Source organism: Lutjanus erythropterus, chromosome 2 (assembly GCF_056507025.1).
Source record: "Lutjanus erythropterus isolate fLutEry1 chromosome 2, fLutEry1.hap2, whole genome shotgun sequence".
Classification (NCBI taxonomy): domain Eukaryota; kingdom Metazoa; phylum Chordata; class Actinopteri; order Lutjaniformes; family Lutjanidae; genus Lutjanus; species Lutjanus erythropterus.
In genome coordinates, this window is record NC_139318.1 from 13766614 (window position 1) to 13789901 (window position 23288).

At 38.7% G+C, this 23288-nt stretch overlaps 2 protein-coding genes and 1 non-coding gene across 3 annotated transcripts; 1 reads left to right on the plus strand and 2 right to left on the minus strand.

The window, feature by feature from the left end:
- Positions 1 to 1073: 1073 nt before the first annotated feature.
- Positions 1074 to 16580, minus strand: LOC146331270 (inter-alpha-trypsin inhibitor heavy chain H3-like). The gene is made up of 22 exons (XM_084729118.1): positions 16429 to 16580; positions 16085 to 16114; positions 15806 to 15829; positions 13812 to 13966; positions 12973 to 13077; positions 12629 to 12791; positions 12349 to 12459; positions 10992 to 11120; positions 10660 to 10776; positions 10420 to 10588; positions 10192 to 10317; positions 8363 to 8544; positions 7757 to 7942; positions 7510 to 7649; positions 7036 to 7196; positions 6774 to 6800; positions 6613 to 6672; positions 4868 to 4981; positions 4071 to 4272; positions 3777 to 3949; positions 1577 to 1688; positions 1074 to 1469 (listed from the first exon to the last, which is right to left on the minus strand). The coding sequence occupies exons 1-22, from the start codon at positions 16540 to 16542 to the stop codon at positions 1331 to 1333; spliced, it is 2739 nt and encodes a 912-aa protein (XP_084585244.1). The 5' UTR covers positions 16543 to 16580; the 3' UTR covers positions 1074 to 1330.
- A 1567-nt stretch (positions 16581 to 18147) lies between these two features.
- Positions 18148 to 22020, minus strand: mustn1b (musculoskeletal, embryonic nuclear protein 1b). The gene is made up of 3 exons (XM_084729094.1): positions 21860 to 22020; positions 21605 to 21728; positions 18148 to 18625 (listed from the first exon to the last, which is right to left on the minus strand). The coding sequence occupies exons 1-3, from the start codon at positions 21866 to 21868 to the stop codon at positions 18510 to 18512; spliced, it is 249 nt and encodes an 82-aa protein (XP_084585220.1). The 5' UTR covers positions 21869 to 22020; the 3' UTR covers positions 18148 to 18509.
- Positions 20760 to 20831, plus strand: trnae-cuc (transfer RNA glutamic acid (anticodon CUC)). Its single transcript has one exon. It is a non-coding gene; the product is annotated as a tRNA-Glu (tRNA).
- Positions 22021 to 23288: the final 1268 nt, after the last annotated feature.

Sequence of the window (23288 nt, forward strand, 5' to 3'; positions counted from 1 at the left end):
CTGCACTTATTTTCTCTTCATTGCCTTTGCCTTAAAATTGCACAAAAGATAACCTAGTTGTCCTAGTCTCTTAAAATATGGTCCAACATAAAGCAGCAGTTTGGATGCCTGGGTAGTTCACTTCTTGCTCTTCTGTCCTCCAACCATCCTTTGTTAATCTGTTTTGCTCAATTTGTAAAGCTTAAAAATGTAATTTGCATAATCTAGAACTTATTTTTCTTAAGACCAATGAACACAATTTAAAAAGAAAATAATCAAATGTACATTTTTTATTTACTGGGAAAAAATTGCAAGGTGAATAATCACACTTGAGCTAAATTTGATAAAAAATGAGCCACTTCATAATTCATACATCAGAGCTACATGTACATGATAGTAAATAATGAGCAAATTAACAGTTTCTTTTTTCCTCTTGGCAAAACACCCCAAAACTCACCAAAAGTTATAGAATAATTCAGAGGTGCTGCCTTTATTTGTACATAACAGATTCAAACTGACCCACACTAACAAGACAAAGATTAATCATCCGCTATTTATATTCAGCTTTCCATTTGTATGTATGTATGTGAGTGTTAACAGACACTTTGTGCTTTTGTGCTGAATTGTGCTTGCAAACTTAACTGAGCGCTGCTCATTCAAGGGAAAGTTAAGATTTTTCAAAGTGGGGTTGTATGAGGTACTCATCCATAGTCAGTAGTCAGCATGCCCCAGTTTGGAGAATTTATTAATATCACACCGCAAATAACAAGATTGTCCTAGAAATGGAAGCCATATCACTATTTAGCTGTGGTTTTGAAGGTAGTGTTTAATCTAAAATCAAACTACGTATTTTTCCTCTTACCTGTCGTGCTATTTATCTACGCAGATCGTTTTAGTGCAAGTTGCTGAGTTTTGGAGTTCTGGTTCTGGAGATGTCAATCTTTTCCCCAATATAATGAAACTAAATGGCATTTGGCTTGTGGTGCTCAGCTGTTTTAGCTCAACCACTCTTGGGGGCCCTCTGGTGGCCATATGGGCCCTAAGCAGGTGCTTGTTTCACTTCGGTTGTGGGTCAGCTTTGCCAAAATATATCCTAAAATGATCCTGTGGTCCAATTTATGAGTAACATGAGGAGAGAATTTGCATGGCTTTTTGTCTGCTTTTTCATTAGAGTAGCTCCTGACATTAGAAAACACTTCAATTAAGATTCAAAAAGCAGCACACATCAGTTTCATCATACAATGGTTTGAAATGAGCAAGCTAGTAGACATTCTCTAAGCTGACTTTATGACTGAATATATGACTCTGATTTGGAATATTTTAATTGTTGACACTGATGTGCAACTTGTTTTTAAAATGTTTTTAAAAGACCAGACACAATGTAGTCTGATTCTCTTCCGTCAAGGAGGCCTGTTCCATTATTGTGAATGAACCAGCAGGGGACATTTTCTCCATTCTTCACATCTCTCCTGAAGTCTCTCTGCCAGCCTCTGTGGACAGAGACAAACGTGTCATGTAGACCAAATTATATTTCAAGCGCACATATTTATTTACACTCACATTACATGCAGACGCTTTACTGAGACATGTAGTTTACCTGGTCACATTGAGCTCCCGTCCTTTCACAAACATGGTGGCGTCTGGTTTCTCTGGGACCTCACCTGGACGCAGGTCTGTCACCTCATATTCAATGCCGTGGTAGAACTGACCTGGAGGACGACCCACCATTTAAAGTAAGTATCACTTCAAAGTACAATCATTCTGGCCTTGTTATCTCTTCACCAGTGATAAACTGGAGTAAAGTCATTTTAGCTTCATTATATCTGTTTTACTGTAATGTCAGAAAGAATCAATATCAGTATCCCTTTAAAAAAATGTATTTTGATGCTTTTATTTGATAGGACAGCCAGAGTGAGGACAGGAAAAGGGGATTACATGCAGCAAAGGGCTCTAGGCAGGAGTCAAACCCACAGCTGCTGCAGAGAACTCATAGCCTCAGTATACACACAGCGTACGCTCTACCAACTGAGCTACCAAGTGTCTCTCTTTTTATACTCTATAAAGAAAGATGATTAACAGAGACGATTGACCTTTCCTAAGTCCAGACCTTTTTTGCTCTCCACTCCAGTGACAGCTGAGCAAGCTTGGTACCTCGGTCAACTTTTATCTTTCCTGTGTCCTGTATTTATATGTGGAATGTACTAGGCTTGTCTATGTTGAAAACAAAAACAAATTTAGAAGATGGTTAAAAAAAACATTTCAACAAGCAATATGTAGTCACATCTTAAGTTAGCTGATGTTAACAAAATGCAGGCCAAATAGCTAGCTGATCAACATCAATTATTAGCTAGGTAGTTAGCTAGGATTTTGTTGACCAAGGTACCAAGTTTGCTCAACTGTTATTGGAGCAAACAGCAAAAAGAGGCATGACTGTGAAGTGATGTGTTCATTATATTTAAATAATACGAAAATAATACGAAATATTACCATGTTTTGTGTTAATTTGCATATAAAGAAAAGTGGGGTGTAGAGGATGCAACAATAACACTAACTCATCTGCCATTAACACTGTCCAGGCAGGTCTATTGACGGTTACGCTTGGTAGTATGAGTGTAATTTAGGGGTGCAACAAATCACAAAGCTCATAGTTTGGATCATATCATGGTTTTAAGTCATGAATCCAATCATTTTGTGTGGTATAGCCAGTTCTCTCTGTTTGTAGTTTCCACTATGGTAATTGTAAATACTGTGTAATAATTATACTAATAATGTTAATAATAATAATGTTGTCTCAGTTAATACCCCACCCACAGCACTGTCTGATTGATTATATGTCAGGAGTAATAGCCAATCAAGACTGAAGGCTGTGTCACAGATGGACGGCTGCTCCTGTGACTGACAGCTGTGTGTCAGAAGGAAACCAGCTGCAGAAATCACCAAAGTTACAAAAAGCATCACAACCTTAAGAGCTATTTCTGTTCACTCGATGGAAGTTAAAGTAATGGCTTTTAATTCAGTTGCTCTTTATTTATTAGGACTCTGTATCCCACAGTACAATGCTTTAGAGTAAAACACAGCACATATCTATCTTTTTACTCTGCACTGGAGATTGAGGGCGTTATTACTTTAAAAACGAACTACGACAATAAAACTGTATTTTACACTATGATGGTCAGGTTTAGTCCACTGATCACATGCAGACCGAACCATGGGGCCACACATTATTTGATTTCAGAAGGAGCTCCTCTCCGCCCCCTGTAATTATGAGCAACAAATCCATTGAAAGTGTACGAGGAGTACAAGTACCTGGGCTGCCATGGTGTGGGGTTTTAGTTCAGCTGTTTCATGTTTTTTTAAGTTCATGCATCTTGTTTCTGTGGCTCTATTTCCTGTCTTATCCCCTCCATTTTTGATTGCAGATTGTTTTCACCTGCGCCTGATTAAATTCCTGCTGTATTTAGTCTTCCCTTCCTTAGTGCCCCAGTTCATTGTTGTGTCGATTGTGTCAAACATTCCAGCAGTTTCCCCCATGAAACCTTGTGCTTTTTAGACTTTCTTTAGATTTCATGGACTTAGGACTTTGTTTGAACTTTTGGATATGTTCACCTTTATTTGCCTTTGGATTACTCTACATAAGCTTTTGATTTTTGGCTTTGTGTTTGAGGCTTTGTTAAATCACTTAGAACTAGACCAGTCTGCCTCCTCTCTGCATTTGGGTCTAATTCTCTGCTTTCTTGGTACCCCACTTTAACATGGTACCATGTAATCTACTGTCTGACATGTGTGTCATGTTGTACCTAGCAGGCCGTGAACAGAAGGGGACAGGAGGTGGCTGTCGAGGGTGTAGAAACCCAAGTAGTCCCGGTGGTATGGGTGCTTCTCCCACACTTTGTGTAGCAGGATGACAAACTTGACTGAATCTTTCAGAGTTACTGTTAGGCTGCGATCCTTGGTCAAGTGAAGATCCACGCTGGAGGAGAAGATAATCATTATTTTTCATGACTGGATGTTATAAGTTATTTCACTGTACTCACATGGTGGGATATATAATTCTCTTTTACTGAAGGAGATGTGATGGTGCAGCCACTCACTTGGGTCCTTTGAGACCAGCTGTGTCAGACCACAGCAGCTTGACCTTTTTGCCATCCTGGAACACTAAGATGTCCTGAGTGCTCACCTCCAGCCTCACCCCCAGAGTCTGGTGGACGATGCCAAAACGCCAAAAGTAGGTGTTAATTTTACCATCAGGGGGAATCTTCTTGTCTCCAATGATCTGGCCATTGACCAGAATCCCTGAAGAAACAACACAGGATTCAGTCATTTACTGTTTAACTGCAGAGAATGATTTACTGTGTCATGGTCTCTGTATGACATGATATAATAAATAAATTTATCTATTCCATATTTTTCAGTTTAATGCTGCCATCTAGTAACACAGAGTGAAAATGCAGTTTTAGTTCAAAGTTTCACTTTTACTTTGGTAGACGAGCACATGGCTGGTGCTGTAGGTCACTCACATTTTTTGTGTTCTGTGTAAAGACATTTCATTCTGTACAGTGAAGCTACTGAAAGTCATACCTGTAAGATTTTCTCAGTCTTTATTCATTTATTGTGATTATGGAGCATTGTTCACTTTGTACAGAATTGTTCTTTACTTTGCATAAAGCAAATCTGTTAGTCATCATCAGTCTTTCTGAGCATATTTGATTAGGTTGGTGGATAAACTTTCAACCAGAAAGAGAGAGGCCACCATCAGCAGTGTCCAAAATCTTGGTCTACGAGGAGTATAAATGTGCAATAAATACCAAAAAGGTTAAAAAAAGACACCAGGAACCACATCTTACACTTGTCAAGCAATAAGAAAGTCATGATGATAACCAGGACTGACCTGATGTTGGGTCTCTGACCAGGTTGAAAATGGTTCCTGGTTTATCATTGATGTTGAAGCACAGAGCGTCATCTCTGTCTGGCAGCTCTATCATGAAATGAGGGTCTCCGTCCACTGCAGGGGACACCAGAGTATAATAACAGCAGTAAATAAAAAGTATATGATTTTGTTTTTGATACAGTATTGACTCAACATGCTGATGACAACATTTAAACACAGCTTTTATCAGGGTGTATTTAGGCACAGTGGTGCTTTGAGCCTGATGCTAACGTCAACATGCTAACATGCTCACAATGACAGCATTAACATGCTTATTTTTAGGATATGTAATATTTATCATATTCATAATTTTAGTTTAGCATGTTAGCTTGCTAACATTAGCTAATTAACACTGAAAATGCGGGCTGCCGCCTGATACAGTTACAGTTCGAATCATTAGTTGGGACCCCCGTAGTCGATTGAAATTTTTCCAGTCAAGCATTCTTATTTTTTTCCTTTGTCAGTCAGCGTGCATTACAGTTACAGGACAAACCAGACAGAAGTTTACAACAATGCACGGGGATAACATTTCAATGAGGAATTTAAGAGAAAAGGGAAAATGTTTCCTTATCGGTGTCATTGTACACAGAGCAATGTAACATCATGACAGCCTGTAAACTTTATAAACCAAATCTGTAATTCACTACAAACTTAGAGGAGAGGATGGTGACAGTGAGAGGCCTTATTTTAAAAAGTGTGGTTTGTTTTGTTTAACCAGAAACAACTGTTTAATTGCTCTCACCAGTCTCCTTCATCATCATCATCAGCGGCTTCATTAAAACTTTACAGAAACTAAATAAAACTCACCAAAAACCTTTTGGTTCATCTTTCCACTGTCCCAACAATCACCAACTCTGGTTTAGTCCAAATAACGCCTTAAATCCAGGTGACACTCATTTTAAACATCTTTTCAGTAGATAAGATTGTCCCTAAGCAGGAGGAGCTCACAAACACATTAAGATATATTTATCACAAATTCTTTCTACAGTGGTGGCTGCACTCTCTTCAGTGTTGTTCTTTGCTCTTCTTTCAATGAAGAAATACTCTGTGTTTCTTGTATAACTGATGCTATCGCAGTATCTACACTAACCTCTTCTGGAGCTGCCATTGTTTGTTTATGACAAGTCATTTCAATGGACACTTCTTGTTGTTACACCAAAAACCAAACCTGCGGCTGCCAGTACTCCCTCCTAGGATGCTGATTGGTTGCACCACTTTTGGTGCAGCCACACATGGATAACATGAAGGCTGGTAAGATGGATTCTCGTGTGATCTTGTGAATCTTGCAAATCCAGCTACCTTGCAAGGTAAAACAATTATAGCCTGCATATGTAATTTGATCAGAATATTTTCACAGATTAATATGTCGTTCATATTATCTCTTAAAACAATGATTCATTTTTGGGACAAACAGGACAGGATTGCAGACGACTGCCTGTAATTCAGGACTATCCTGAATTTTTTAGGGACATCTGGTCACCCTTGTGGCATTCTGTGGAGTCTTGGGACCATGGAGACCTGTCTCAGATTTTTTTGCCAACCGATGCAAAATGTTGACCTGCTGGAGGGACTAAATGTAAAGTCAGCAGATCACCAAAGTCATGATGATTTATCCACTGAGGAAAAACATTAATGTTAATATGTTAACAGTGATGTAAATGTAAATGAAATTGCCATTCAGCTAGCATATCTGAAAATGTACTTACCAAAATATGTGGGTCGAGCCTGATAGGAAATCTTGTGCACTACAGGTGGAGGTTGATAGCCTAGTGCCACTACAAGAACAATAAAATTCAAGTTAAAAACAAATACAATAAATTGACTTATTTTTTTATGATATTGTATATGGTAAAAATGACCGTCTTACTCCCTCTCTCTGCCATTTGTCTTTGTTCTGTCAAAACACAGATGGACAAAAACAACAACTGAGTAAATTCCACAGTTCAAACTGGAGCACCAACCTCTGTTGGTACAGTCAAGTCAAGGGAAATAATATGCTGAAAAGATTAATTCAACAGCGAGTGCTGCTTCTGAATGTATTGAGGTTTTGTTTTACAGGGAAAAAGCTTGACAGCAGCCATGCTCAGAACAGCCTGCCCAGTTTTTTAACCCTGTCTTTCCTCCCGTACCTTCAGTCAGCTTGTCAGCAATGAGAGGACTGTCTGTACCGTCCTCAGTTTCAGGCTTAGTGACCACCATGGAGGTGAGAGGCGTGACAAAGCTGTATTGCAGAGACATGTCCAGGGCCTTGGCTGTGGCGTTGGCTTTCTCATCTGTGGCACCACTCTTGCTGTAAGAAAGAAAATGTACTGAAGTTGCCTCATTTGACACCAGCATTCAGAAAACCATCATAGAGACCATAAATTAATGTTATTAGATATTATCATGAGCTCTCAGACGATGGACAAAAAGATGAAATGATTTCAAAGCTAAAACCACCAGACAGGCTGGGACTCCTAAGACAAAACATGAAATATTCTAATCTGGAGGCCACTGACGACTCTCAGGTCAACTCTCATGTCTTAATTAGGTTTAATTATATATCAGGTACTTATTAAATGTTATTAAAAGTTGTCTTTACTCATGAACTGTTGGACACTAACCTCTTCTCCAGTAGCTCCTGGATAGTGAGGTATGCCCACAGACGCTCTGTGAAATCCCCAAAGATGTACTCCTCGTCTGGGTACAGCACGTCCCAGTCCACCGCACTGGCCTGGCCCTGCACCTCGAAGTCTTCCTCAAACTACAGAGAAGAGAATAATAGAAGAAATTATGAGTAGTAGAGTAATAAACACATGCTTCTGTCCACCCCAGCATTTATTTAAATTTCTGCCATATCCTTCTTCTCACCCCCTGGCCGAACACTTCCACCATGAAGTTGTCCAGGTCGTTGTCCATCAGCTGACCGGCCACCACGATCTCGGAGCCGTTAAACAACTGGTTGAAGTGATTTTTGGTCAGGAAGTCCACTGTGTTTTCAGGATAACGCAGGTCTACATCTAACAGCAGAGGATTGGACACCTCCTCATAGAAACCCTGGAATAAATACACTGTGATTACATAATCGACCCCTCCTGAGTCCCATCCGCTTTTGGTCTGTACTCTAATGACAGTTGAAGAAGCCTGATTCCCAGCAGAACCTCGTTCAGCTTTCTCCTTTCCTGTTTGATGTACTGTACTGAAATCAGATTAGATAATGTTGGCAAAACACAGCAAAACTGCTGCTAATTCATATCAATCTTTAGCTAGCTAGTTAGCTTGCATTTTGCTTACATTAGCTAACTTGAGGAGTGAATATATGTTGTTTTTACAGTAAAGAACAAAGTTTACCCAGGCACCAAGCTTGCTCAACTCTTATTTAAGTACAGAGCAAAGAATTGTGGGAAAATGTGACATAGCTTTTGACAAAAATCAAACTACTGGCTCAGAAATACATTTATGGCTCAGACCCTCCACCTGAAGTTGAAGTGTTGCATCTGAGCCCTCAAAAATTCTGCGTGCTAGTCCTTTGTTTTGTTTGCTCATCACATCCAGGAAGGAGTAATCCACATCATTCCCAAATCCAAGACAGAACAGAGACATGTTTCCTCCCATAGCAGTACGCACATTCTCCTGGATCTTTGGGATGCGAGTCTCTCCTTCAAAAGCACAGACACAACATGCAAAAGTTTAATGCTAAATGTAACGTATATCAATCAAACATGCACTCACACTACTCTACTTTATATCATACAGATTATACAGAGCCTGCAGTGAGTCTGTACTTGACTAGTAAACCTATAGAAAAGATGGATAAGCTTAAATTAATGAGTGTAATAATAGAGAGTTGAATATCATGGGTAGAACACATTTATAAGTAAGAAAATGCCCCCTTAATGTTCCAGCACACATTCTGGGGCAAGTGGCTTAGGGCTGTTGCTCACCTGCAGTGTTGGGACTAACGCATTACAAAGTAACACGTTACTGTAAGCCATTATTTTTTGCAGTAACTAGTAATCTAACGCATTATTATTTTTTTTATTTTTATTCAGTAACTCAGTTAACGTTACTACATGATGTGTTACTCTGTTATTTTACGTTATTGTTTGTGTAGTCTCAGCTAGAGACTGAGCTGCAGCCAGAGCTGTGTAGTCCTGAATCTTCCTCTGTGTGTGTGTGTGTGTGTGTGTGTGTGTGTGTGTGTGTGTGTGTGTGTTTGTGTGTGTCAGCGGGGAGACGGGAGAAGACATGCTGTGTGGGCATGTCTGTTTAGAAGACTGGTATCATCATGGCGTCGGCGGCGGAGCCCAAGTCAAGTTTCTTTACATGGAGATATTCTCACTACTTTACCTTTGTCGAGCACAAAGACAAGAACGTTTTAGTTAAATGTAAGTTGTGTCAATTCAAACCTGTTGAAACACCTACAGAAACAACATGCTGCGACTAAGCTAGTAGCTAAGAGTACAGACACAGACTCCGATGCCACTTCACCTCCACCACCTCAGCAACAGCGGCTGGATTTTAACCGAGGGACTGACTGCTCCTGCTAACCAGGAAAAAGTTGATAAAGCCATTGCAGGGTATGTTGTAGAAGACATGCAGCCAATTTCTATTGTGGAGTCGCCCGCTTTCAGGAAGCTAGTTAGCATGATACCGGGCGTCACGGCAAATGGGACCAAACACTTTTTCTAAGTACCTGGAGAGCGAATACGCAAAAATGGAAACCGAGCTAAAGAAAACTTAACTTAAAACTTAATGGGAGACCTTTTTTGTCATAGTAACTAAAAAGTTAGTTTTCACAGTACTGCATTACCTTTCGGTGTAAGCAATCAGTAAAGTAACTCAGTTACTTTTGATATCAAGTAACTTGTAACGGTAACTAGTTACTGGTTTTCAGTAACTAGCACGTCACTGCTCACCTATATGGTCATCTGCATCAAAAACTGTACTGAGTTACTTTGGCAAAAGCGTAAAATGACCACTTTTATTTTTCTGTTTAATAAGGAAAAAAGGTGTGAGAATATTTCCCTTCTGGGCATTTTCTCCTCAGTCCATTCCTTTTGGCTCATCACGTTTAATCATAGTTGTCTCCATGTTCTTTTTGACAGCAGTGGCAGCTGGTATGTGATAAAACTTTACCACTTCTGGCACCCAAAGATGACATTTTCACTTGTTATGTGGTCTACTACTCTGAAGTGATTTGTGTTCACCTCCAGTTTTTCCTTTGTCTTGCCTCCAGCCAACACTGTGACACACTCATGACACTGGGACAAAAGGGTCTATTAGCACACACTTTGCATGCTCACCATTGCTTGGCATTCCATCAGTCAGTAAAATAATCATATCGATGCTTCTCTCTGGGAGTTTCTTGTCCTGCCTGTCGTTCAGCAGCATCCTCACTCCTCTCAACACTGCATCATTGATATTAGTTGCTAGAAAGAAAACACAAAACAAATTATAAAGTGCATAGTATGAGAGAGTATATATATACACTGTATAACTGTATAACTAGTGTCATTTGATATTCTATTTACATCCACGTTCGTTTATGTTTCGGACATAGACCATGGCTTGAGCCACGTTTTCCTTGGTTGCTTTGGTGAGTGATTCCTGCCAGGAATCAATCGCGTAATCAAACTGGATGAGGGCAAAATAGTCTTCCTCGTGGAGGTCTTTAAGGATGGCCAGCATTGCCTCTCGTGTCTAAAAAGAGTAACAAGGTCAGAGGTCAGAATGTGGTCATCAATCTGTTAGGAGTCTTGAGAGTGTCTCACCTGTCTCATCTTTTGTCCACGCATTGATATGCTCCTGTCAATCACAAATACCACATTCTTTGGGACTCTGGGCAGGTCAGGTGGAGAAAAGAAGTGCACAAAGTATCCGTTCACAATCTAAAGGGACAAGAATCATAAAGAGCAGGAATATACATAAAAAACCAACAAGGCAAAATTACAACTGCAAGAAATGTTTTCCCTGAAACGTAGTCGATTCATTTCATGTTTTTCAAACTAATTGTAAGTTCATCAATTTATCTGAGAACTTAACATTAAAGTAAATCTGTATAGTTTTACATGTGACAAGCATTCAGCAGATACTGAGAGCAGACCTGAATGTCTCCAAGACTCTTTGCTCGGTTCACGTCATATTTGATGATAAAATCTCCGTCGATAAGTGTTTCATCACAGCCAGGACACTTCCTCTGTTGCTCCATTGTTGGTGAGAAAGAGATATGTGCCTGACAATGGGATACAGCATCATCAGTTCAGCTTAAACTTCATTCTTGGGTCAGTAATTTTATTGAATGTGAAGAAAAGGATATGAGACCAAGGTCTTTTTTAAAAATGGAGAAGAATTGGGATTCAGGAACTGAACAGGCAAAGAATCAGGGAAGATGTGTATCTATAGTGTTTACATACATGTTGGGTGATCCAATCAGAAGTGGACAGCTCAGAGGACAGGTGTGAATGCACACAAGATGCATTGAGGACACATTGAGATCTGATGGTTCAGACTATATTCAGACTCTGAGGTAGTCTGAGCCACAATTGATCTCATCTCTTTAGCAGTGTGTTCACAATGTGTCCTCAGCAATGTGTCCACCATCAGGTGTGTTGAAGCAGGGAAACATCTAAAACATGCAGGACAGGGGTCCCTGAGGACCAGGGTTGGGCACCACTGGTCTAGCATGTGTGCTGAAGAACAATCCGGCAAGGGATGAGAACCCTGGAGAGGCTTATATGCAGGGCTGATTGGGAATGAGCTGCAGCTGTGCTTGCAGGTGAATGGAGTTGGGCTGATGAGGTGGGAGTGGCTGGCAGGTAGAGTGAAGCAGAAGCAGGGGAGAGTGGAAAATTACTGAGGCAGAGGGACAGGAGGGAAACTGGAAGAATGGAGCTGTGACACATCTAGTCTGTGATGCCCGACAATTCAAGATCTTGCTGTGAAATGATCGTCTAAATGCAAGGTGGTTGCATTTAAAACTCTCATATTGCTTCCACCGAGTTAGCAATGAAAGCTGGGAGATTGTCCTCAGTCACTACTGAGTCAAGCATTTAGAGACGGACTTGTAAGTCTATAAAATCCCAGCACACCATGGAGCGTCTCTCCTGCTGGGCAGTTGACAGTGCCAGCAAACATGGCTCATGTAGGTTTATATAGGAGTTTAGTGTGGCCCTGAACTAAACAAGGAATGATCAGATGTCAGATCTCTGAGTTGAACAGCCAAATGGACAGTAATGGACTGTCAGCTGACAAAATAGCCCTAGTCTTTTCAGAGCGCGGCAGCGAGATCTGATCCCAAGTGGTCACTTGAGATGCTTCTGGAGACTCACTGTAATGCCAGGTGTGTACTGACGTACTGAGGGCTGTCCACTTCTGATTGGATGACCCAAGACACATGTTAACACCAGGTGTAAACAGCAACTGAAGAGTTAACTTCTTACAAGGTCTAACGTATCATGTACCTTTTTGTCTGTGACAGTTTTCTCCACCAGAGGGAGCAGTTCATTGGAGAGGAAGGTTGCATGAGCATCAACATGAGAGATGCCCTGAGGCTCAAAGATGTTTGTCACAATCTGTTTCAACACAAGCAAACGCACACACACACACACACACACACACACACACACACACACACACACACACACACACACACAGAAATCAAGGTCAACAACTCATGTATAATATCTGAAAGCACCTGGAAATCACCAGAACTCCAGGGTATGAACATAAACATGGATTCACCTGAAACTCTTGCACCGGTTGTTTGGGTTTAACTCGAGTCTGAATCTCATACTGGCCCAGTTTCCTCTGAAGGAGTTCCTCGTATGTCAGAATGAAAGTCACATTACTTCCTGCTGCAATATTGACAGACACTGAAAATTTCTCCATCTTTCTTCCAGAAACCCTGTAATAAAACACAGAGATAACTCACAGACTCTGATGGAAGTCTATGAAAATGTAGGCGCAGGGGTATCCTGCCCTGCCCCGCCCCATGCACCAGCAGTGTACAGCAGGAATGTTTCTTTGAACAAGTATTGTAATACTGCAGTACTGTGTTTATGTATTTTTCATGTTGACTGACTCACTTGACCAGTCCAGCAGTTTGTCCAGAGGAAACAGCCTTCTCATACTGTTTCTTGGCTTTTTCTTTCTCCTTCACCTCCCCAACGTACACCTTGCCTTCAATTTCCCTGTGAGGCACAAAGATGGAGAATGACAGGATGCAACTTAAGGAAACTTCATTCAATCAATTCTGAATGTAACTTTATAATTGAAAACAAAAAAATCTGCTTAGGGCACAACTGGGAAGATGACAGAGTATCTGGAATGGAAGACAAAGAGCATTTGGACTTGGTAAGTAGTCTGTGGAGTAAAAAAGAGTCTATTACTTTGTGTTTATTAGATCTTTATCTTTTTACACAACAGCTTGTTTTCACACTTTCTACTAGTTTTACTTTTATAATACATTCTGAATTGTATTTTCATTGGACATTTTGTAAATAATGATTAAGTCTGACCACTGTCTGTCTCTTTGGGTAATTTCTACTGCTCATTCCTTTTGAACCAAAAATACACAGACGAGTCTGAGGCTCTCTCCTAGTTGGAGTTGTTGAAACAACAAACCTACTGTGGCCACATAATTTGGCCATGTCTGCAGGATGCAAATTAAATATAATATAGAAATTAAGCCATTTCAACATAAAAGCATGTGATAAAATCACAATAAAGCACAACACTATAACCATTAAAGACAAAAGAAGCATGCAGATAAACAGGCAGCATTAAAATGTGTAAAATCATACGCAATAAACACAACATGAGAATATAAATATAGGAAAAATAAAATCTATACTTCCGCTGTGTGACAGAAATAATTCAAATGGGAAAGTGGACATAGTGGAAATCAGAGTGGAGACAGACTGACATGCTGAAGTTGGTGATGAAGGCGGTCTTGGGCAGCTCCACTTCAAAGAAGATTTCCTGGGAGATGTTTGCTTTGTTCAGAGCTTTGGAGGTCATGACAGTGTGAGCGAATCGAGACGTCACAGTGCAGTCCACCGTCACGCTGTACACCTCCACCTGAGGCAGGAAGACAGGGAGGAAGAGACAGAGATTTACACACCTACCACAAATACTTCATATACAGCATTCTCATACAGTGAGTTACTGGAAGATCTTCTATTTTTATGCCTTTGTTTTCAGCTGGGTTCAGTCCACAGAGTGTTGCCCTGACTGGTGCCAAAAAAAAACCCAAAAATAAAAAATGATAACATCTTGAGAAAATGGAACAAAAAGGACATTATGTCACTTCTTCCACTTTGGGAGTGTTGTGATGAGACAGATTGGGTGAGTCAATCTGGGTTCTGTATGTTCTAAGCAGGGATAACGTGGATATTAAACTCTAGAGCTCTTAAACTTTTGTTGAATCCATTCAATTATTTTCTCTCTTTTTTAAATCTTTTGCTGAGGGTCTGTTGTCTTTTTCTCTGTTGCTGGTTCCACAGCAGAGAAAGGCAGAAACTGCCTGAACAGAGGGATCTGAGCTGTTTTTGTGACTGAAAAGTCATCAGGAGAACAATATGTTGAACCTACCATTCATTTAGGATGTCGCTGTGCTCTCCCTCCATGTAAAAATGATCACTACTGCACCAACAAGGATTCACTTTTAAACTTGATTAAATTGTGGTTTAACTTGAAATTATGTTGCACCAGACTTTTGATCTATAGTAAAATTAAATTTTCTCTTTAAATTTTAGTTTAGTTTTTTTTTTTACTTTTAGTTTTTATTTAATTCTGTTGTACCAAAATATAAAACTCTAATTTAAAATGTGATCCAGTATGAAGTTTAAATTTATACTTGAGGAGGTTGACATGCCTGCCTTTTTGAGAAGGATTAAGAAAAGTAATCAAGTCCTTGGAACAAAGTTAAGGATTGTACTCAATCCAACTGAGTTTTATGATGTTCCTTTTTCTTTCTTTCACTCCAGTTGATAAATCAGCCAACATTTTTTTCTCAAATGAGAAATTAGAAATTAGAGCTGCTGAGCCATCATGAGTAGGCTAACTAACGTTTTAGCTAGGTAGCAAACAATTTAGTATTTTGTTAACTTTATAGCTACCTAGCAAAAAATGCAAGAGGGATACAGAACAGCCAAAAATTAATGGTACCTTCTGTTTTATAATCAGCTGGTATACTCTTCATTAAATGTGATGCCATTTTAACAACAGAGCCTCGCCGTAACCTTCTTTGTGCAACCTTCATGTCTTTCATAATAAAATTATTTTTTATTATTGACTACTGTGTAGTTTGTGTATGAATGAAATTATCTTTGGTATCATTTTTTCCAACTGACTCTCAGTAATGTCATGTCAGTTCTTCATGGTTCTCTCCTGCAACGTGATTGGATGCTGTCAGATTAGTTTAAACAAAGTGGTTTTGAGAAAGTAAGTGTCAACTTTTAAATAACATATTTTGTAATAGTTACGCTGGGAGAGGGTATCAAGTATTTTCAAGTCAGGAGGCTAGAGTCTCAGTGAAGTCATGAGTCATTAGTGTTCAAGTCCAAGTCAAGTTGCAAGTGTGTTAAGATTTTATCAAGTCCAGTCTAAAGCAATCAAATTTGTGACTGCAGTCCACACCCCTGATTTCCACATTGTTTTTAATATATTTCTATGTATTTATTTATGTATTTATTACCAATCCAAATATATTTTTAAGCTTATACTGTATGTCTTTTAGTTACTTGTTTGGGGCTTAATAATGTCTGTCCTCTCCTCCTCATTGCAGATCTGTTGATGGAATGATGAGCTGCTGCAAACAGTTGCCCTTACAGGATAAAGTTTGTATTGAGTCGAATTTAATTTTTTTTTTCCATCATCATTATCATCAATAAAGATACAAACAGATTATTTTCTTACCGTGGCTTCAGCTGTACTTCTTTTCTGTAACAAAAACCCAAAGAAAGAAGAAAAAGAGATTATATTCTGCCACTGTTGTTTTATGAAGCATTTTATCTATGCACTTTTCCAAAATTTCCCTATTTATTTCATTTGTAAGGGTTCAGTTATACAACTAATGCTGTTTACCAGTGACTCCAAATTAAGTGAATGATAAGCAGAAAGATGCCTCTTATTTGTAAACAGCATTTTCACTATAAGAGGAAAAAACTCTGTCTCTGAATAGTTTCTGCCAAATACCTGCAGTGATCTGGCAGCTCCTCTTGTCTCCTGAAATACAAATACAGCAGAGTGAAACAACGGGGTGCTGAAAAAACACTGGGATAAAATGCAACAACTACCTCCTTAGAAAACCTTAACAGTCTGTGTCACACATATGTATACAAAGAGGAGAAGTTAGAAAGAGTGATACGATAGTAAAACTGATTTGGATTTATGTTACTACTGAAGGAGTTGCAGAGATTATTAATAGAAAATGGACTAGAGATTAAATCAGGAATGTCCACCACAATTAAATTTAAACTATAAAACGATATGGTTTTAAATAAAGCTCAGAGTACAAACAGGTCAGTGTGTGAAGTTACCTGCAGAGCTTCTTGGGCCCCGGAGATGACTAGAGCTCCCCGGGCCAGGCCAGGCAGCCAGAGGCAGGCGCTGCCCCACAGCAGCAGCAGGCGAACACCCAGCAGTCCAGACATGACCAAACTTCCACTGAACAGTGACTGACTTCACTGCTGAGAAAACAGCTCTCTGCCCAGGGGGAGGGACAAAAACTGTATTTGTCCAGGAGTATTGACCAACAGACCTGAGCTCAGTGTGCAGGAGGCCCAGACGTACATATGTTGGTGCTTGAAAAGCTAAAAGACAATATATGTGCACACCGTTAAAGTTCCTGAACTTACACCTTTAAATTGACGTCTGGCAGCATGACAGGCTTGACATCTAATGTGTCAAGCCCAATGGAAAATATCACAAAAACACCAATTAGTGACACCAAAATTATTATTTGGTGTAGGAGACCATTCCTAATACACACACAATACATTATGTCACAGCATCACTTCATATTCCAGCTTAATGTCCCCCAGTATTTGCAGATCTTGTTGCTTGATATATATATATATATGTATATATATATATATATATATACACTCAGTATAATTCTGCCAGATACTGCTAAATGTTGATGGATATACATTTCGGAACATATTTTGCTATAATGAATGTTTAAAACTAATCACCAGACGTTTAATTTGCTGATTATTACATTATTCATCAAAATCAGAAGAGCCTGCTTGACTTACCTTACCTTTTCTCTTCTTTTGCTTGACTCTTTTACTCAACAGCCTGTGCTGTTTCACTGAATATATGTTTATCTAATTTCCCACTTGCCAGGAAACAAACAGTAAACTACAGTAAGGAAATCAGAAAGACTCTTGTATGTCTTTCAAAGTTAAATTACCAAAAAAAAAAGAATTTGGCAAGATTTGAGCAGCAGGCACAGCACATGTGGATGAATCAGGCCATTGTGACGTAATACTGTGAGAAATAAACCCGACTGTGTACGCACAGAAAACATGATGACTCGGCTCAGTACCTTAGCAAATAGAAATAAATTTTGAATTCAGCTTTTGGCAGCAATCTTGTAGTTCTGCCACTCTGAACATTATGATTAAGCAATATTATTTACTTACTTATTCACTTACAAACAGTACTCTGCTCTCATCTTCATCGTTTGGCACTGTGTTCAGCACAGCTGGTGAAAGGTGAACGAGACTGGTGCCAGCAGAATGACACAGGCATTTTGTACCAGATTTTTTAAACTTCAGAATCTACTCTTGTGGGTTTTGCAGCATATGTGTCAATCATGGGATAGTGTTAGTGATAGATTCAGGCACTACATTCAGAGCTTATCTCATGACAGAGCAAATTATTTGGGGATTTGTTGTTAACCAGGTTGCTTGTTTTGTGGAATAATCATACTTTAGCTAAATTTGATTAAAAAAAATACATAAATCAGAGCTGCTTCTAACACTGGTACTCCTGCTGTTTCTTCAAACTGGGGGTGTGCTGGCCACCCTCTACTACAGGAAATACATGTAAAATTACCTCATACAGGCCCACTTCAATAAATCTGAACTATTCCTTTAAGATCGAGTTGGTGACATAGAGGTCTTAAGTTGACAAATACTTGATATGCTCAACTGCCACTCAAACAGTTTACCTATGCTCAAAACTCAAATATACCACATAGGAAATTACTATAATTTGTCATTTAAATAATAAACAATAGATAAATTCCATACAGGGAAAATGATTTATTTAGGAAAAATGGTCAGGTAAAAAATCAACAAATAAGCAAATGTTTTAACAGTTCTTGTCAGCAATGATAAATAACTCATTTACAGCTCATCCGCCACATCGATCCACAGCTAAGCCAAGTTTTCTCCGAATCTGATGCACTGTGGAGGCTGCAAAGTTCAACAACTGCATAGCAGTAATGTCAACACGTACAACTGGCACAAATTCAGCCCATCTTAAATCTCACTTCACTTATAAAAAGCATTTTTTTTTGCAATCCATATTCTGCAGTATCATCATTGACTCAGAAGCATAAAGACTACAGTGTGTGCTTCTTCATTGTTTTGCCTCGCAGCGGGTCTGTCTACTTGCTGAACACACTGGCTCCAGGAGCTTTGGCAGGAGCAGATTTGTCCAGGGCCGTCTCCGTCCCTGACCTCACACCGCTGAATACAGATGGAGCCACTCTGCCCATTCGTTCTAAACACAGACAGAGACACAGACATGTATTGTCAGGAAAACAGCCAGGTAAACCAGGTGACCATTCATTGTCAGTGGGTAATAGGGATTTCACTCGGGTGTCTTTGAGGGAAATACGTGACAGCAAAAAATTTCAGCAACAACTCCTTCTGTCTCATTTCATTTTCCTCCCGCCCAGAACTGGGATTTTCATGACTTTACATTAAACACTGCCTATCAATTTCAGCTCAGATAATCAATTTTAATCATTCAACTGAACAATAGTTTTAGTTTTTATGAATCATCTCTAAGGTTGGAAAAGGAACACACATGTGAACCCATAAAATCACATTGTGTCAAGTAGTATTCAAAAAACCACTTTTGTGAGCTGCAGACAATGAATGTTGGCTTTTTGTGTTGATGATTACCACACAGACAACAGACTCAAGATCTGTGAGACAATATGTGTGTAGGTGGGTAAAGTTGAACGGCACAAAGCAAAGTCCACAATGTTTCTGCTGTCGAACAGTGGGTGGGAGTTATACAAGTGTAGCAGGTGGATGGTGCTGCTACAGGCAACTGCAGATTACTCAGCATGAGCAAGAAGTTAATTAAGAAATGATGAAATATTAGGCTATAATACAGGAAAAAATGGACTTGAAGTCTGTTGTTGAATGGTATTTAAGTTTGTGCAGGGAATTAGCTGCAAAAATGCTTGCTCTGTTCCAGCTAAATTTGTCTCAACTACAATGGGGCATTATAGCATAAACACAGCAATGTAAAAACCCTTCTGGCATACTGCACTAATTATATAATAGGATAATATTTTGTCAGCAAAATTGCCAAAATGTGTCCCCACTCACTTTTCTCTTGTAGTAGATAGTGTAGAGGCAGAGGTGATGAATATGTTAGTCAAGTCAGCCTGACTCATTGATCCTAATCTGACTGAGGTTTGTGACAGTTAGAATATATAGCCCTGACCATGGCGCTGAAATATCAGAGGCCCATCTGTGCTGTGTACTGATATGCTGTCTTCGGTGCTGGAGGAGCAAACTGATTTGTTTTTGTGCCTTTTTTTTCTGTCAGTCTTGGATCTACGATATTTTACAAACTAAATATAATAAATATTCAATTCTATGTCATATTGTAGTCTATATACTCTATGGAGTAGTGCCAACTGACACGAGACCTGACTACAGATCTAGATTATACTACACGGTTAGGGTTATAATTAGGGCCCCTCTTAGCCTAGATAGAGGTACATCACACAATATTGTTTCAAATTTTATTTTGACTGTGCAATACAAACATTCACTCAGCTGTAATTTCATTTCAGTGCACAATACCAATATTTCCTATGTGCAACAGTGTAAATCCAACGGTTTGTTGTTTACATTGTATATATTATATCCATTTTTTATATTCCCCCTTGTTTATATTGATCCTATTTTTTTACCGGCTCTTGTTTACTTTTGTATTATTTATAGTTTTCTATTAGTGCTTCTATTCTATTTTGATAACCACTTTGGTATGGGACTAACAAAGGATTATCATATCTTAAAAGTGGCAACCCACAATGTAAAAATTATTGAGCAAAACTCATACTGTCAAAGTATTGCTGACGTAGGCTATTGTCAGGAAAATGTATTTACTGGTAGAATGTGAGAATTATACATTAAATTTAATTTTAATGAATTTTATCTGTGTGGTACTAATTACTGCAATTTTATATAACAATGTGTTTTAAATTATGGTCCTGACTGTATCCTGTCCATTTCAGGACTTACTGGTGAAGCTGTCAAATCAGTGTAAAAGTAAACCTACAATACATTAAGTGTTGTGAATATTTAACATAGTACAAGTATTTAAGTACAAACAGGCTAGCCAATAACTGTATTATATAGTACAATACAGTATTTACATGAGTAAAAGTCGTTAATTCCAACAATGACTTCGGGTGTATTATTGGCTAGCTGAGCACTGCTGAGCACACCTGTTTGTTCTCACTCTCTTCATAGAAAAATGTGATAATGTGTAAAATACTCAAACGCATTTTACTTAAACAGACTACAGAAACAAAATAACCAAACAGAACTGCAAATATACAGTCCACATATCCGTTTATATAAATAATATTCAAAAAACAAGGTACGTCTCCCTGGTGGTCTAGTGGTTAGGATTCGGCGCTCTCACCGCCGCGGCCCGGGTTCGATTCCCGGTCAGGGAACACTTGTTTTCACGGAGGCTCAGTTGAAGCCAAGAAAATCCTACTTTGCAACAGTACTGTTACCAAACTCTAATTGGAAACTAAGCTATATACTGTGTATAAATAAAGAGATGTTAAACTACAGAAATGATGCAGTAAAATAGATGAAGCATCAACAAAAACAATAAATAAGTACCATTAATCAGTAAATTAATTAGAAATTATAATTATAAATAATCATATTTAATTTATTTCTACATTCATTTCTACAAATCTATATTCAATAACTTCTGTCTTTATACAGTGCTGCTATTTATTTATTTATTTTTGTATTTCTAATATCTTCCAACATTTATTTATTTAGTTATGCATTACAATGCAATAAATATGCACATTTTCATCTATGTATTTATATAGGCTTTATTTCTTTATTAATCATTTTATTTATTAATTTAAATATTGTTATATTTTTTTCTTTTTCTCTATGGCCAAGAACTGCAGCCTTCTGAAACACTGTCATATCCGCCATATTACTTTGCTCAGTGTTAGTTAGAGCCTCTTCTATTTAAGTGTCAAGATAGTAGAGTTACATTACACTGTCAAGGAACATATTTGAGGCGTACATGCCCAGCAGGAGTAAAGCAAATTCTTGGTGGGGAAAGATTACATTTTGTAAGGAGAGGCAAAATATCTTTACAGATGTCTGCTTTTTACATCTGACATGACGTTACATTACTTGTCTTGTGTTTCAGTGTCTGTCAGGGGAAACAACATTCATAAAAGGCTTTACTCACCACACTCAACCATGACCTCATAGGTCTTACTCTTGACTTCGCCCTTCAGGCCCAGTTTACTGCGGGCTCCTTTCAGGTCCTCCTCCTTCATCGGGGGACGCTTCTTCTTCTTGACCTCGCCTGGCTGGAGTGAGGCAAAGAAAGAAGGCGAGATTATGAAAGTTAAAGGTGAAAAGAAGGAGAGTTAAGGGTAATAAAACTCTGTCGTCACACCTAAAGATCCGTGTCCAATTTCTGCAAATAATCAAAACCCACCTGTGACATGGTGATTGAAGTCGGTGTATTGATTCCACTGACACCTCTTTTCTCCGGTTGTTTGTCTGGTGAGTGTCTTTGTCTCCCAGCGAGCCTGACAGTATATATAGTCCTGGTGCAGACCCAGTGAGTCACTCACTCAGACCCCCTACCTTCTGTCCTGCTCTGCCTGTTGTCAGTGTGTATTATTAGGACTGACGTGAGGGATGGTACAGCTGGAATGGGTCTCCCATCCTTTACGATATAAGCTTACAGGCCAACAGCTGATAATTCCGGATACAACACAAGGGGCTGTCTGCCCACTCCTCTGCTGTGGACCCTGGCAGAGATATCCTCTTTTTTAAATGTTGGTGAGGGAACTGGCACTAAAACGGGTATCAAGAGCGTCCACCACCCTGTAACACCTCCCTGTAACAGCTTGAATTAAGCCTGAGGGAATGTCTTTTTAGGTCTTATAAAAAGCATTTCCAGACAGTTACCACTTGATCCAACAAAATGTGGGCCAAATGAAGAAAAGAGCAGAAAACTATCCCAGTGTCATGTTTGAGTTACGGGAGGGGATATATGCAGCAAGTTAGCCCCACACAAGTTAACCCCAAGGAGACAGTGGTGGAAAGTAACTAAATATATTTATTCAAGTACTGTAGTTAAGTATAATTTTGACATACTCATATTTCCTTGAGTTTTTCCATTTTATGTTACTTTATACTTCTACTCCACCACATATCAAAGGCAAATATTGTACTTTTTACTCCACTGGTAGTTACTTTTTACATAAAAAAAAACATAAAACATATGATAGATTTATGTGATCAAGTACTATACTATTAATCTACCCAATAGTATACAAAGCATCTAAAATTGGTTCCACATTAACAAACTACAACACTGAAATGCTCTTAAATGATAAAAAGGGAATAATATGATATTCTATGGTACATTGTAATATAACACAGGATAAGGAGCCATTCTGCATAATGAGTAGGCCTACTTTTATATTTGATATTTGAAATACATTTTCCTGATAATACTTCTGTACCTTTACTTTGGTAACATTTTGAATTCAGGACTTCTGTTTTTAACACAGTATTGTTAGACTATAAAATCTGTTTCTAAAAGAGATTATTAGCTTCCTTCCTCCACTAGAGACCATTTTTTATTATATCTGCCAGTAGCACTTCTATAATAAATAACAAACATAACACACCAGAAACAATGAAAATAAATAACATAATAACACATGTATAATATCATACATTAATAATAATAATATCAGTGTTTATTTAAAATACATGATGTAGCCTTGATGACTCCCCATTTCAGATTTTCCTTTGCTTGCATCTTATTTTAGGCTGGAACAAGTAAGCAAACAGTTAAGGCAACAGTAGTCATAAGACTTGACATCATGATCTGATCTTGAGGAGTTAAC

Bases quoted from the DNA above. Each gene is read 5' to 3' on its own strand.
- mustn1b (XM_084729094.1), bottom strand. The intron at 18,626-21,604 runs GTGAGTAAAGCC...GTCTGTGTTTAG, and splicing joins TGAGGTCATGGTTGAGTGTG to AACGAATGGGCAGAGTGGCT.
- LOC146331270 (XM_084729118.1), bottom strand. From the start codon at position 16,542: ATGTCTGGACTGCTGGGTGTTCGCCTGCTGCTGCTGTGGGGCAGCGCC. The intron at 10,777-10,991 runs GTCTGCTCTCAG...TTGTCCCTTTAG, and splicing joins AGAGTCTTGGAGACATTCAG to ATTGTGAACGGATACTTTGT. The intron at 10,589-10,659 runs GTGAGACACTCT...TACTCTTTTTAG, and splicing joins GTGGACAAAAGATGAGACAG to ACACGAGAGGCAATGCTGGC.